At 29.5% G+C, this 17,132-nt stretch overlaps 1 protein-coding gene across 7 annotated transcripts; it reads right to left on the bottom strand.

Moving 5' to 3' along the window:
• Positions 1-1,744: 1,744 nt before the first annotated feature.
• On the bottom strand, positions 1,745-17,097 carry LOC127066491 (F-BAR domain only protein 2). Of its 7 annotated transcripts, none has more exons than XM_051000308.1 (13): positions 16,869-17,097; positions 14,024-14,335; positions 13,327-13,584; positions 13,031-13,226; positions 12,624-12,950; positions 11,472-11,585; positions 5,750-5,840; positions 5,105-5,366; positions 4,678-4,945; positions 4,079-4,559; positions 3,729-3,945; positions 3,290-3,638; positions 1,745-3,123 (listed from the first exon to the last, which is right to left on the bottom strand). In XM_051000308.1, the coding sequence occupies exons 1-13, from the start codon at positions 16,896-16,898 to the stop codon at positions 3,053-3,055; spliced, it is 2,976 nt and encodes a 991-aa protein (XP_050856265.1). In that variant the 5' UTR covers positions 16,899-17,097; the 3' UTR covers positions 1,745-3,052. The 7 variants fall into 7 exon arrangements, with proteins under 7 accessions (XP_050856265.1, XP_050856263.1, XP_050856264.1 ...); XM_051000306.1 differs by having other exon boundaries at positions 5,741-5,840; positions 16,869-17,095; XM_051000307.1 differs by lacking the exon at positions 16,869-17,097 and adding an exon at positions 15,913-16,841 and having other exon boundaries at positions 5,741-5,840.
• Between the last annotated feature and the right edge of the window lie 35 nt (positions 17,098-17,132).

Raw genomic sequence — 17,132 nt, 5'->3', positions numbered from 1 at the left:
AAAATGTTGCCGACTAACAGGGGATAAACTTCCATTATAAGATGTATTGTCAATGTGTATTGTAAAAAGTTAAGTTGAAAATAATGTTATAAATAGATAATTAAAAAAATTATTAAAAAATTAGGATTAGGTTGTTTAAATAATTGTCTTTTCTGTACATGTTGTACAAATGTTTATTACGAAATTATAGTGACATCTGCATATCACAGGGAGCTCAGTCGATTCATCGGAAACCACTCCATCACTATGTATGACAAAATTATGATATAGATACATTAAAATTGATATGATAAACGCATTATGTTAAATCGTCTAAGTACAAATTATAAAAAATTAATTATTAATAATGTTATTAATATGTAATCGTTTTAATATACGTTATAGAAATAATGAGAACAAGTATTAGTGATCCTATATAATAATGAATATAATAATATTTTAATCAAAGATTTAGTTGATGAAAATTAATAAATTTAATATAAATCTTTCGATTTATGAAGAATCACAGCAAATGGAGTGGTTACTAATGCCATCGTTATTTAGCATTACTTCTCTCAATGAAATAGAATAATGAGTATCGTATATTAACGAAAAATTTTTTTTGGATAAAAATGAAATACATACACATATACAAATATACAGGATGTCTCGAAATATTAGTCGAAATAGATATTTTGCATTGAAAATATAATAGAGATGATGAAAATTAAATTATTTTTAATTGTCTATAAAAAATTATTGAAATATTTTTAATAAATGAAGTGTAAAAGATAATAAATATAATTCCAATTAAGCATTTTGAATTATGAAATACAAATAAGATTGAAATGAAGAAAAAAAATTTGATTATTTTATGTAATTGTAAAATATAAATGATAAAAAATTTATATGATACAAATTATAATTTCTTGAGCTATATTTTTCTCAGAAATAATTATAAACTTAACATCAGGCGATATTTATTAAAATGTAAAAAGTAAATGGTAAAAAAAATTTTGAATTTCAGAGTTTAAAAAATAATGAAAATAAATTTTTACAGATTTTGGCTATTTACTAAATTACTATAGTTCGACCGCTGTTCCGCCTAAAACTTACCTCATGACATCCTGTATATGCATATATAAATCATTTAGAAAAAAATATAATCTAAACATAGGTCTAATTCTATGTAGTTATTACGGCATGTCAAAGTTTTATTATTACTATAAGAAATTCACAATAAAACTTTGATTTACTACTAGTTATGATGCTTTTTAGTATAAGACCTATGTTCATAGGACATTTCTTTCCATAAAATGACTTTCTCAACAAACTATGATTTTTTTTACATTCATTATGAAACATCCTGTATACATATTATAGGAACATTAATGATGAAAGCTTCTTTTTGTCGTTAGATTTTTTTTTATAACAATAGATACAGAAGTATCTGTTACGTATCAAATAAATTGGCCAAAGAATGATATTATACATAAAGTCTCACAATGAAGTCTAATTTGTGATTACACAAGTTAGTTTTATAGTAACGTAATTAAGTACAACTAATTTGTCAAATCCATATAGTTTGTACATTAATATACGTTACCATTTCGTATTACCATCCATATATAGTATGACGCAGTAAAGAATACAGGCATTGGTTTGAATCATATTTGGTAAAAAAAAATTGTGATTAACGCAGAATTATTTTGTGAATATATATATGTAAATAATTATAGGTATATGTAGCTTAACAAAAGGATAATTCATTGATATGCGATTTATTAAAAAATAATGTATAGAATGTTTCTCCGTTAATAGAACAACTTGAAAAATCTCTTTCATTTAACGAACTTAACTTAAAATTTAACTGAATAATATGTAATATGGTCTTTGAAGGCAACTAGGCAAGTGATTTCGGCATAAATGCAAAAGTAATACTTGACATAATTATTCGGGAAATGAATGTTGATTTATTACGACAGTAATTAATAATGATATATAAAAAGTCTCTCTATATATATATACATATATATAGTTATGTATCTCGTGAAATGATAACAACGAATATTGAAGACCTTTGTAAGCATAAATACTATCAAGAATTTCTTAACTCAAACTGTTAAAGGAGTGAGAAACCTTTGGTTCTTGCATAACATTAGATTTTCATCATCAAACATTTTTACAAATCATTCTTTACTTATCAAACTGCATATGGTAAAGATGTATCATTAAAGCTACTCCATTTAGTCATTAAATTAGTAATCTATCATTTTAGAGTGAATATACTTTTATCTAAACTTTATCCAGATTCATCTTAGAATAACGCACGACAATCTTAACAAGTTTTACAACAAAAGTGACTTTTGTCATCGTTTGTAGTCCATAAAATGAATTATCTTATAAACGATTTTTGCACAAAAGCTTTCTGTACACAATTATAATTTCTTTTCTATTGAAAATTACATTTGAGTATATATATATGTATGTGTATATACACCTTTCTGCTAAGTATACAAATATTTCGTTTTACTTTAAAGTTCCTAACGATATTTCATTTATAATAATGTGATGTCTACAACAAAATAACGAAAAATTTAAGAAGATAAAAATATTTTACTGCTGTATGTTAGCTGAGCCTTCATGTAAAAACATTCATATTACACATTTTGATTATGAAAAGAGATTAAAACTGGCGAGTATTGCTGCGAAAATATGCTGGATACCAAAGCTTACATGTAGCTAATATATTCTTCCGTTATTTAAAAGGTTAAATACAATTAATCTCAATGTTCTATATTCTTTTACAAATCAAAAAACAAAATAAGAAAGAAAAACTAAAGAAACTAATAAGAAAAAAATCGTCAAAATGAATAAAATGTTTTCGCTAATAGAATATTTGTTACCTACTAATGTGGAATTATCACATATATTCCTTGGCATCCAACAATTTCTTTCGCGTAGATTTAAAGTTTAAACTTTGAATATGCCCTGATGTAGGCAGTGAGTGAATAAGCAAGTACCAATATTAAATCGGCAGCTTTCCCCACTGAGCTATCCATTCTGGAAATTGTCAGACGGTATTGGATGGTGGTGCAGCATATCTTGTACGCGCATCGGAATCTCCATCACATATATATTTTCCTACGATTATAACAATTTTGTATATATAAAATAATATATATACACACACACACACACACACACACACACACATTATCTTTACGAGTTATAAATTACAATTATAAAACTCATAACGTTGCATATTTTTAACGAATATTATTTACAAAGACAACATAATTATACTTACCAGACACAAATCTGCGTTTTACTAAACTTAGTCTATAACCAGGACCTAAAAGTTCAAATTCAACACCAGACAGTGTGGTCCCCTCGCAATTAAATTGAGTAAATATGGTTCCCTGAGTACCTGGTCCACGTTCGAGTTCAACCCTTGCTTTCAAGGAACCCACGCCATTACCTTCGCTATGTTGTGACAATTCAGTAAATTTCCATAATACGCGATTTGTATCTGCGAGCCATTGTGCTGTAGGTTTACTATTAAGAGTTTTAAAACCACCATCGATAGGTGCTGCCACGTGAAGATTTAATAGTGGACTTGGTGAGGCCATTGCACGGCTATTATACTTATAATCGATCTAAGAAAAAACAATGTTAATCATTATTTATTAAATTTTATAATATTTCTAAATCATACTTATGATAGACGGAACGAATAATATAAACACCTTCAGATCGGTATGAGTCGATTCACATTTCCAATATGCAACTAATTGAAAGGGACAGGAACCCGCGCCTTCTTTGCATTTTATTTGATACTTCAGAATATCTACATTAAAATAGGAGGCCGACGGATTTTGTTCTGCCTGTCGTCGTAACAATGTAGTTAAGGCACTCATATTAAACTCGAAAATTGTACTATCAACGGTAGTTTGAGTTGCATCCCTAAGAAAAGAAAAAAAAGAAAAAATAAAAAAAAAACCCAAATTATTTCTAAAGATACTTATCAAAAAAGATGAATGTACGTCGAAATGATAAGCAGAAACATTCTTATCGGTAAAAACCATGACTTACTTACATGCTGACGAGTTGGCTATTAGGAAGCAATCTTTCCAATCTGTTGCTATTTCTCACGCGGAAAGTAAGCTTCGCTGGACTTGGATTATTTGCTAATACCGCCACAATACCAGCAGGAAATGACAACATCATATCTCCGCTGAGTTTGACCTGGCATCGAGTTTCGTCAGTGCCTTTAAAATAGGAATGAACTATTTCATGAAACGCCACAGCCAGAGGAATGGTATCGGCGAGACCGATAGTAAGTGGCGAGGGTCCTCGAGAAGACCCTACTCCAACTCCTGCTGTACGAAATTCTAAACTGGCTACACTATCTGCTCGAGATATAGTAGCAGGTGACATTCTTCCTCTTGGGGATGGTCCTTCGCCTTTTCGAGATGGCGGTCTAGGAATAATAATAGATCCTGTTGGCGTCGAAGATGCAGATTGTTTCGGCGGTAAAGTTGGCGTAATATCACCAACTTCTGAAAACAAATCGCCATCTGCAATACAGCAAACGGAGAGATTATAATTCGTTTGAAAATTTCATTTCTCTTGATCAAGTATAAAACGTATAATCTAGTATCAAACGTATAATCTTTAATAGCGCTTGAAATAAACCTTGGAATCGTGTATGCTGATGTAACGGTGGCGCAGACTGAGGAGGTTGCGGTTGTTGTGGTATCGGAGACGAAGAAAGAGGCGGTGGACTTTGTAAGGGTGCATAAGGATGACTTCCGGTTGGAGTAGAGGCACTGGATGGTGTACTGCTGGGATTAAATAAATTTAGGCCCAGTAAATCCGAGCTTGGCTTGCCTCCTAACTGTTGAGATACTGATTGAGATCTCTTCATGTGATGATCTGAATCGGTGTTTGAACCCCTACGTCCCTAGTATATAATGAAGAGTCATTACAAATCAACAATGTAATCATATATAAAGACGTCAATTTAGAAACTGTATTAGAAGAATACACCATTTTTTATTTTATTTATAGAATCCAGCACAACGTTTAGACTCTCTAATCTTTTCGCAAATATAAAACTCACTGTTGGGGCAGGTGACAAGGATAAGTTTTCAACCGTTGCTCTTAATTCATCAACACTTGCACTCATTGGTGCTGCTCCATTACTAAGAGGTTTGATCTCCACTCGAATCTTTCTTTCTCTTTCATCCTCCGAATCCGTATCGGAACTAGAATAAAATCCTTTCTCGTTTTCCCAAGGATCAGGCTTTGGTCTGATACAAAATCCATCTTCGTCTACCTCTGGCGTTGGTGTTTCCGATTTTCTACTATCTTCTTTATCTTGCCTATATCATTAATATAAATTTCATTAATCGTCCGTTCCTTTCAATTTTCCAGCAGGCCCAGTGCAATTTCTAAACATTCTATTCTATTCCTACCTTACGTATGCATGTTTTTTTCTTTGTTAATTATTAAGAATATATAAATAAAAAAATGATAGTGATGTCATACAAAAAATAACGAAATTAAATTAATCAGATCATTTTCGAATATTTACACTTTTTTCCTTCTTATATCCATAATACTAATCGATACTATAAAATTTTAAAGAAAAATCTATAAAAAAAAAATTTATATGTAAAAAAATATATATAATAAAGAAAAATCAAATATATTTATTCTTATATGCACCGGGTCTGCTGAACATTTTTATACTGACAGGTCAGACTTTTCTTCTTTGTTACTGCTTGTTTCTATAATATCCTTCTTCTTCTTCGCCTTTTTTTCCTTCCTCTTTTCCCTTCTGCTGCGAAGAAACCCTGTAGATTGCAGACAAATTGAACGTAAGCAATGGAAAAAGAATTATGCTATTAATTGGATTAATTTAATAAAAACAACTTACTCTCTAAAGAAAACAAAAAATAAATATATATAAATATAAATAACTATTTGCAAATGGTGTCATCGCTTCGCATTTATATTTCATTTTGGATTTACCTATCTTAGAGCTGCATATAATTATAAAGCGTTTTGCATCGACGCTTCAAAAATGGTGCACTGTAACTAACTAATTTTGCTTTGAAATAGCGAAAAATTATACTTCGCAGCATCAGCTTTTGCATTACAAGCTTGTAATGTTTAATTCGATGAAATAAAATGTCAGATATATTTTTTTTATTCGTCGTCTTTAAGATCTCTGATCCATTATTATCAATTTTAATTAATAATAAAATAACTTTCGATAACTTATGTACGACTAGTTCTTTTCTCTTTTTTTTTTTTAATAAACAAAAAAATTATAAACTGTTGAGTACCGATACGTTAGATTCATTATATAAGTATGAATTGTTGAGTACCGATACATTTTCAAACAAAATGTACTTTCGAAAAATTTTTCGTTATCGTTATAGATAAATTATGTAAGAATTATTTCAATAACAGACTCTATGCTAATCCAATCGCATAGTATAGCTAGCAATAATAATCAGACGAAAGAGGCTGAGTAAATTTTTACAAAATTTCACATATGTAATATAAATTAGATAACATTTTTGACATTGCATATAATAAAATTTATACTTTAAATTCACTTATCCTCGTTCGTTGAACAATTTTCTAAACAGCTTTTAAAAATAGAAATGTTGAAAAAATAAAAAAAAGTGAGAACTACGTTTGCATTGTTAGGTGTACCCTCGCTGTTATACATCTGTATTATCTAACATGTTGCACAATAAAAAGCTATGTGTACAATACATGTTATATATATATATATATAAAATTAAAAAAATGTGTTCATGTATGTATATATATATATATATGCTAATAACGGCCAGAGAACTTTTACCTTCCAAGTGTTCAAAGATATAGCGCAACGTGATTGAAAAGAAGCTAGAAGAAGAGAAAGTAGTTTTATCCTACTGGATATATCAAGCAAATGCTATACAGATTTTTTTTTAACGCTGATATGAATTCCAAAGAGGATAAAAGAATAAAAAAAAATGAAAAGGAAAAGAAAAAAAATTATATAGTTTGGAACGTGGAAAAAGACAAATTTTCTTTTCAATAGTCTTCTAATCAGATACAAGGCTACCTTTTTTATAACTTATTTCTACAAAGAAAAAAGTTTTAGAATGAAACGCATATCAGCATCAGATGATCGCTATTATTATATTATAATCTATCTTTTTTCCTTTCTTTCTTTTATTATTATTTTTTTTTAATCGTATAAAGTCTTGTACATACACGATATGTGATTATGTACAGCAAAAAGGGTGTAGTATAGATATGCAGTATTAGCTAGCGACGTTACTGTAGCGAAAATCTACTAATAAACCCAAACACCAAATTGACTAAAGAGATTTCTAGTAAAAGGGATAGCTCGAGTAAATTGGTATATACGTATTCGAGCAAGACTTCAAAAGGTAGCTTTTGTTGGGAATACTTAAGTTAAATTTTCTAATTATTTATTATATACCTGTTTTTTTTTTTTATTGATAATAATTCCATCATCTCAAAGGTTTTTTTTCGAATTTGCATATACATACTTAACTCGGCTCTCCTGTATATCACACAGTCCAGTGAAAAAAACGAAATGTTAGTAAATTGTTTTTCTAACAACAACCAGATTTTCTTTGGCTGATTCGTACGACAATCTATCAAATCCTTACATGATGTTAAATGCAAAGATGATCGATTAAACATACGATCTCAAATAGATAAAAGTAACGCGTAATATTAACCCTCTATAAACCATAATTTATTCTTGTATATATCTGCAACGACAAGATTATATAATGTGAAAAAGTTATAAAGAATATTATATTTATTACTAATATAATTATACTTAAAAAAATATTCCACATTTTCGGATATGAAAAATTAATTTCCTGGCAAGATAATAAAATCATATACAAATCATTACAAAATATGTGTGTGTGTGTGTGTGTATAAATCTTTTTATGGCTTTTTAAGTATAAATTATATTATATACTATATGTTATATTTAGTATGTAGTATAGTATAATTATATTAGTATAAATAATATTACAACTTTCTCATTATAATTTTTGTTATAGATATGAAAAAATATCCGAGATTATATATTTATATTATATATACATATAATATTTCATATATATGTATACAGATATATAAGTGAGTGACCTCAAAATTACATGGTGTTATAGAAGGTTAAAATGATATCTTATAAAATTGAAAAAGGAGGAAAGTAAAAAAAAAGTATTTGAAGAAGTTGAAATAACCGTGAAAAATTTTTCTGGCGAAGCTTGATGACACGATTTATGTAACTTACAAGGAGAGCTCGAGTAAGATGTAAGTAAATAATATACTATTTTCGTTGGAATTAATTTCTTTTCTAATACGTTTACCAATTTATAAGAACTCTCTTTGTTAGTTTAGATATATTTCTAAAAATAATGTAGTCTCCTTGAAAATATACCAATCAACATGTTATATGAGAACATATCTACTCGAAAAAATGAGATAATAATAATAATAATAACAACAACAATAATAATAATAATAATAATGATAATAATAATGATAATAATAATAACAATAACAATAACAATAACAATTTAATCACATTACGCTATTAAATAAGTACGTGCACTTGGAAAATAAATTTAACACAAGAAGTGAGCCATATACGAGTCGAGTTTTTTCTTTTCTCTTTTTTTTAGATTCATGGATTCGTAAATAATGGCTCACCTGAGGCCCCGTCGGAGACAACCCCAAACTCGTGCTTCAACATTATTCAAGTCCAACTCCCTTTTTGTATAGAGACTTCCATTTTGCTTCTTAGTTCTTTATCGTAATTACAATAATTTTTCTCGGCTTATTTCTTACTTTATTGTGCCATACACACACAAATAATATATATATATATTAAAATGTATATATATATCAATATAACAAAATATATATATATACAAAATTTAATTAACTACACTCTCTCTACACGTTAAAACGCCATCTATTAAAAATATCATTATTATAAAATATTTTGTGTGAATAATTTTCATTTGAAAAATTTAATCACAAAACTTCCAGACAAATTTTCCTTCCTTTTCACGTTAAATAAATTTTTTTTATGTATAACGTTCTTATGGAAATAAACACTTGAAAACATAAATAAACACGTATAAAATAAATATGAAGAATGAGTGAGAGTTTCTTTGTCTTTTTTCTATTTTTTAATACTAGTATTAATCTGTTTTTTTAAATATGTTTCTATTGCAAATATGAATATGTTTATGAAAGAATTCTTTTTAAATGATATTATGGCACAAAAGCAAGAATAAAGACGAAGATGAATTGCATCTAATCAAATGATACGCACACAAAGCGTAATTAGTAGATAACAAGATAATAATAATACTATTATTTCTCTATGATAGCAATGACATGAATATATATAATCAGAGACAAAGCCCGCCATTATATACTTACAGATAGACGATTGTTAGAAAAACAATTTATATATACATATATACACATACACATATAGTATATCCGATTTAAATAAGTATATACATATATACGCATTATTAATGAATAGAAAAATATTTTTGTATACAAAAGTTTTTTGGATAAAAAAGTATTAGCGTAGAACGGAAACAATAATTAATTTTAATTTTTTTTTAAGAGTATCAATTATTATATATATATTTTTTTAAGCAAGCAACTTCCGTTTTAAAAGTTCTTCTTTTTATAATCTAACAAATAATTTTGCGTATATATTTAACAACAAATATTTGCGGATATACTGTATATATATATATATGTACATACATATATAAATATTATATAAGTACATAAAAATATACGTATATGTATAATGTATATCATCCCTAAAAAAGTACTATTTTTTTTTCATTGATCGAATATCAATCGTACTACTCAGCTCTACGATCTATATAAGCTCAGAATTACTATAAAAACAATCTAAAGCAGTAATATACATATATATACATATATATATATATATTTCATTGATTAGTATTTATATACATAATGTAAGATAGAAATAGAGAAACAATTAAGTATAGAATGTATATATAAAAAAGAAAAAAGAAAAAAAAACATCTTATAGAAAAAGGATATAATTATAACATTTGTAAACGATTATCATATAAATTCATTTACTGTAATTTCATTAAATGTTAAATTTTTGTCCCGATTATGTAGGTACCATTTAAAATAAAATTATTATTTTTTTCAGCATTTGACTTCGAAAGAAGTGAAGAATGCATACTTAATTGTGCAAAAAATATATTCGATTCTTAAAAAGTTATATACTCTCACTGTAATCAAATAATTCTTAACTTCTTCCGTTTCTTTCTTTTTCTTTTCCATAGGATTTTACAAGCAACAAAAATTATTTTTTTTATGATCACAATCTGCACCAGTGCATGCGTTAGTAATATAGTTATATGAAGTTATTATATACACACCAATGTGTACGTATGTGATATTGAATCGGTGACATAAAAACGAAACAAATAAATAAATAAATAAATAAATAAATAAATAAATAAATAATGTATCAACACACTTTGAATAAAAGTACTTGACAACGGAATATTCTCGAGATTCTTTTAAGATTTATTTAATATGAGTGATTTATGTCTCCATATGTACAACATACATACACTTCTGTTTTGAAAATAATGCAGAATGATAGAATAGTAACGTGCATCATCGCTAAATCCATTGAACACGTTATTTCATATTATTACATCCTGCTTAAACATAAAAACCAAACCAAATGAAAAGGATTTTGAATAGCTTTCTTACAATCAACCACCATATATATAAGGGAGCGAAAGAATAAGGCAAGAGTAAGAGTGTCAAGGAAGAGTGAGTCTGTGTAAAGTTCAGTAATTATCAAATTATACAGAACTTTTCATTTACTGAAACTTAACAAAAGAAATTATTCATTCAATATATCATCCTGTTACATCGGTATTCAACATTATCACTGATTAATTTTCTAGTGAGTTAGTATATGTAATTTTGATATAATCTGCAAGTTAGGATGTAGAATTGCTGTATAAGATTACCAGTATTAGCTTGGTTTACAATTAAGCAGCAAACATTGGATTAACAAATTTTTTGTTATAAAATAAGCGAACGATTCATGTTATTACAGACTTATTCATTTTTTTTCACACACACACACACACATATATATATATGTATGTATACACATTTTGTACGACACTTTCATAGATGAAAGAAGATGAGAAATATACATTTTAAAAATGAACATATTGTCATGATTTAGTAATCTTGATACTAGAAAATACGTACGAAAATTATGGAAAAGTATTCACCATGAATACATACAAATGGCAATCTGATACAGTTATTCTGCAATAATCGTGGATAACAGTAGGAACACAGGTAAACGCAATATAGGCAGTTACATTTAGATCCTCTGAGAGGGTTCCTGCAGATGGTAGGAGGTGGAACAGCAGGAGGTAGATTGTTTCCCTGAGGAGTCGCAGGTGCAGAACCAGATCCTGCTTGCCTCTGCTTGTCTGAAACAGCACTCATCATTCGCTTCTATGAACACTTCCCACCTCCATTAGCCTTTTCCTTGCTTATTTTTGTTATTACATACTTTAATATCACGTTTTAAACAGGAATGATCCTTGCAGGTTCAGTGACATAAGTCCATTCCAAAGGAGTGGTTTTTTAAACTTATGTATAAAGACTATACATATATATAAATACATATATTTGTATTTATGCATGTATCTAGGTATATGTATTCATATATATGCATAACAATGATGTAGCAGCAAGATTAATTACATAAATTTGACATGTTTTAAATCAAGCCGTGTATTTTTCTATCACGTATATTTAGTCAATGAGGTTATTACAAAAAAGAGGGTCACTTAAAACAGAACTTGCAAGAAAATTTGCAGACTGGAAGTTTGACTTCTTTCACGTTCACACTTTATCTTTTTTTAAAAAAATCACATGATACCCTCTCCTTCTCCCTTATAAAAATGCATTATATTCTGCGCACTATTCTTTGCTATACTGTTAGATTATAATGCATAAGCGATATAATGCAACAATCACGCAAGCACTGCAAATCCAGCAAATTGTACTGTAGATTTCTCTAAATGTATACTTCCAAATTTAAATGCCATAGCTGTAGCAGGCAAGTGAGGAATACACTAGTAATAAAGTGTATCGATGATATAATATAAAATGGTAAAATGCCAAATTCTAAACCTACCAAAATATAATGTGCACGATGTACACATCTTATTGTAGCTATGATATATTTCAGTCCCTACCTTTGAAGCAACTTTATTTATTTCTAAAAAAAAGTTTTGTTATAGTGTAAGTATAAAAACCAATTGTATTAATGTCATATAATATAAGATAGTAAGTTTAAGCATTGATTAGTTGTATTTGCAATATTAGCAAAGCGCTAGAGAGTAAAAGTTACATTTACAAAACCAATTCGTGCTTTATTACATTTAGGTAGGTATCCGTTTTCGCGATTAATGTATTACGAGAATTTTAATAAAAATTTGCTTAACTTAAATGGAACCTACCCTGGGAGTTGGACATGAACAGGTTGAGTAAAGAGGTAGTACGGCGGGAAGCCTTGGTGGCTTGCGTATGTGACAGTTCTCTGTCCCTGTCCCTTTGTTTTTCTTTTTCTCTATCCTTTTCCTGCACCATTTCCCTATCCCCACTTATCTGAGAACCCTCCCCTTTAAATCCCATATCTGCTTTTGAATCGTGACTGTTACCAGCAACACCGGTTTCGCCATTCGCTCCTTTTGACGTATCCTTGGACAGTTCTACATTTCCCTCGGATTGAGAATGCCCTGTGACCTCTGCTATACTCATCATAACATCTTCAAATTCGATGACACCTATTTTGTACAAATCAAAATGTCAATAACTAAGCCCTAATCTTTCCAATTCAATATTATACTTCTTTCATTTCTTTTACCTGGTTTTTCTAAGCCTGTGCTTTTACTTTGAACGAATTGTTCCAATAATTTATCTACAGTCATTTCTAAACATTGTCGCTTGAAGTCCACATGTACCTGACCAACTTGTTCATGATTCATCTGTAAGACATCTGCATAAGCATTCAAGAACTCCTTCATTTGTTTCAGGTGTGCTTCCTCGACGTCTTGGAATCGCTTGGTAATGAAAGCATAAATTCATTAATGTATCATAACAAATCTCTGTCCATACTACCTCAGGAAGTTTCAGCGCGTAACAGATAATTGTGATAAGTACCCTGCAAGCCTGAGTCATTTTTGTTTCAAAATCATTTCTTATTATCGTATACTTTTCAACTAAAGTTTTGCAATCGTCTTGTGCCTTTTTAAATTTTGCTTCTGCTTTTTCCAATTCTCTCTGGCTAGCATTATCTTTCTTAAGTTTCTCCAATTCAATGCCTTTTTGCATGCATATGTCTTTTGCTTTATGTAAGGTGACAGTGATGGCTTGTATATTTTGTACTGTTTCTAAAGTCGAGAATTCTTCTTCCTTTACCTGAATATTATTACAATAAACGGATATGTTTTCGCAATGGATAAAACATATAATATATGCGTATACACACATATACAAAATGCCTAGAGACAAGTGAAATAGAAAACAAAAAAGGGAGCATATGAAAACTTGATTCCATTGTTATTTATATAAAATTTAAACAAATAACAAATGCTCGTACACCAGATTCAATTGTCTGTAGTCTTGCCGTTATTTCGTTGGACACTTATCTCGAAACATTGATTACGCATATGTATGCACATCGTCGCGTAAATAAAAGATAATAATTAAAATCCGTTATTTATAATCTATTGCGTCATCGTTAATTACTTTAGTTCATTTAACATAGTAATTTTTATGTTCACGAGTAAAACAATTTCTGTTCCTTTTTATAATGTTTAGAGGATAAACTGCTAACGATTGTTATATATTTACGTACAGCTTTGTGCTTCTTGTGGAGCTCATCGGCATATTTGGATACATCTTTTATAAGTTCGGCAACTCTTTGAGCCATCTGCAGATGCAGACCAGCGAGTTTTTCAGCTGCACCTCTGAGGGCCGCCCATACGGGTGCAAAAGTACCTTGAGTACTACTGCTGTTACTAGCTTGTTTTGCTACTTTACTTAAGAGTTTATAATTATTCTCTTCTATAGCTGATCGTTCTCTCAGAAACTCTGCTAATTCCTTACTCGCGATTGCACCATGCTTCATGTTATGGTACAACACGTCAAATCCATTATTTTTTTCGCCCTTAAAATAAAAAATGGTCAAAATCACCGACCATTCAAACGGCTCTTTTATTGAAGTAACAAATTATAAATATTTAGAAATATCGGAATGTTCGCAGAATATTGTTGACATTAAAAGCATCGTCATAAAAAAATCTTTAATAAAAAATAAAATATGCGATCAATAATGTTGACGATGTTAATTCGTGAATCGTGTATAGACAATATTTTTTCGTTCGGTATACTCGATACATCTTATATACTGTCAATATTACCCAAGACTAAATTTATAAATGTAAGCTATATACATATCGTATCAGTTGTGTAATGTAATAAAAGAAAGAGATGAAGCGTAAGTGGGCTATTATTACAATTCCGAGGGGACGATCTATGATTACTTTAACACTACCTATACTATTATATTTTTTTTAGATAGAAAAAGAAAAATTCAATCAATTTTTAAGACAATAATGATTAGAAAAAAAATAGAATTAAAATGTTATTCTCAAATAAACGTAAAAATCTTAATGTATTTGAAGTCAATTTCAAAAATAATGATTTTTCCCGCGTCTTATTCTCGCAAAGTTAATAGAAGAAAATATTAAAAATTTATGTTATATTGGAATTTATAAAAACTGTAATATCAATATGATACTATTTAAAAGATTTAATAAGACTGTTGATCACAAAAAAGAGAAATAAAAAATATGAGGATAATGATAAATCGCGACAAGTCGCATCCGTAAGGTATAATTATATTACACATTAGTCATTGTTTCATTATATTCAATATAATTATTATTAACGGTAATAAATATTTCATTAATAACATTAATAATAATGCATAATAAATATAGTGATATAATAATATTGATAATTACCGATAATAATAATTATTCTTTGCATATAAAATTATTGAATAATTGATAGAAATACACGCAGAATAATAACCTTAAAATGAATAATATTGACTATATATTATATTCAGGGTGATCGTTAAAATTTGAAATCCTAACTGAAATTGATTTGGTCTTCCAACATGATTAGTAAAAAAGGAAAAAGGAAACACAGACAACACGCTATCGCTATCTTATCCGTATCGTAAAGCGGGCCTTTAATATAACGCGATAGGAAATACATCTCCTCATTAAAATCATAATGCGACAGTGTATTTATTCTTTAAAATACAACCAAAAATAATACGGTATAATCACAAAGACCAACGTTGTTTTTGAGATACATTTATACTACTTCTTGATAATACAATAAATTTGAAAGAAATCTTCTATTTCACCAATAAGGTTAGTTTGTAACATCTCAATATATATATATATATATATATATATATATATATATATATATATATGTTTTGATATTTCCATCCTTGTTTATTAAAATTATATTCTTCCAAATGTATTCTTTAAGTTTAAAATGAAGGAACAAAAAAGACAGGAAAAAGAACGTTGGAAAACAAGACAATAGAAGCATAAAAAAAAAGATTGAAACAAAAACGATAGACACGAAGTTACTACGATGGAACTCATATAATATAGTTAATGACTTCATGGTAGTATTGGCATATGTCAAAGATCAAATTACCATAGTAAATGTGGATGGTTGTATCATTTACTTTCACATTTATAAGCTTCACTGTGTCATCTCGAAGCTACGCGTCGTAATCCAATATATTTAAATAAAATATAGATTTGGAGATAACTTTCCTTAATACATAGGTACTTTTCTTGGATCTTTATATCTTGTGATGCGTTTTATATAAGATAATAAAGACCTAGTCTTTAAGATAAATTCAATGGGTAAAATGAAAGGCATGTACTATTCGCGGTGGCTATATAAGCTTGAACAAGTCGCTTCTCGTTGGTTGGAAGATTGCACGATCAAGGACGGAACAAACGAACGTGGTGCGTTAGATATATGCGTATGCGCATGTGCCTGTGCGTGATACGTTTGTACGTACATGATTGCGCACACATGTACATATACATGTAAGCGCGTGCATCGTCCTGTTACTCCCTATGTATGCAAGATGCAACTGAAAATAAGCGAGTAGAGAAAGCTTGAAAGTTCGCTTAACGGAATGAAGAAATGATGTCTTTTCCCTCTTTCTCTTTCTCTCTCTCTCTTTCTCTCTCTTTCTTTCTCTTTCTCTCTCGATCAAATATATAAAGAAACATTTAAGTAAAAAAATTATGTCAGTTTACGTTCTGATTCATTGTCGTCGTTGTCGTTGTCGTTGTCGTTGTCGTCGTCGTCATCGTCGTCATTGTTACACCTTGTAGACGTGTCATCTTTTTTTTCTTTTTGTTTTTTATTCCATTGAAACTGTTACGAGTAAACGAGATCCAATGGAGAACTCGTAGATACCAAATATTAGTCGTACCTAACCTAAACGATTTGCATTCATCTACTCGACGCGCGCGAGCTCTAACATGAACGCAACGATGAACAAACGACGTTCGAGCAAATGAACGCGTCCTCTTCTTTCTCTCACTCGTATTACCAATAAACATCACGACAAAAATTTACTTAACACTCACCCAAAAATAATCGGCGAAGTCCACAGTCATGTTGAATCTCAATCAGATCATCATATTCCAATAAGCGTTTAGGTATCACGCGACGACGACGACGACGTACACTTTCACGAAGCACACGCGACGCGCGCTTAGGCGTTCACCGCACGATTACAGGGAGGCGTAACTCAATTTGCGTGCAAGAGTAACGTTACGTTTTCGCCAGACTCGACATATATCCCATGTATTAGCTTGATTCACTGTTTTCAGCGCCTCTACTGGAGCTAC

This window comes from Vespula vulgaris, chromosome 9 (assembly GCF_905475345.1).
Source record: "Vespula vulgaris chromosome 9, iyVesVulg1.1, whole genome shotgun sequence".
Lineage (NCBI taxonomy): Eukaryota > Metazoa > Arthropoda > Insecta > Hymenoptera > Vespidae > Vespula > Vespula vulgaris.
Note: the sequence above shows the minus strand (reverse complement) of the source record. Positions and strands in the feature narration are given on the sequence as shown.

Excerpts from the sequence above, each read along its gene's own strand:
- LOC127066491 (XM_051000306.1), bottom strand. The coding sequence starts at position 16,898 with ATGACTGTGGACTTCGCCGATTATTTTTGG. Across the intron at positions 12,951-13,030 it reads CACAGGCTTAGAAAAACCAG|GTGTCATCGAATTTGAAGAT; the intron begins GTAAAAGAAATG and ends TGTACAAAATAG. Across the intron at positions 5,367-5,740 it reads AAAGAAGAAAAGTCTGACCT|GCAAGATAAAGAAGATAGTA; the intron begins GTCAGTATAAAA and ends TTAATGATATAG.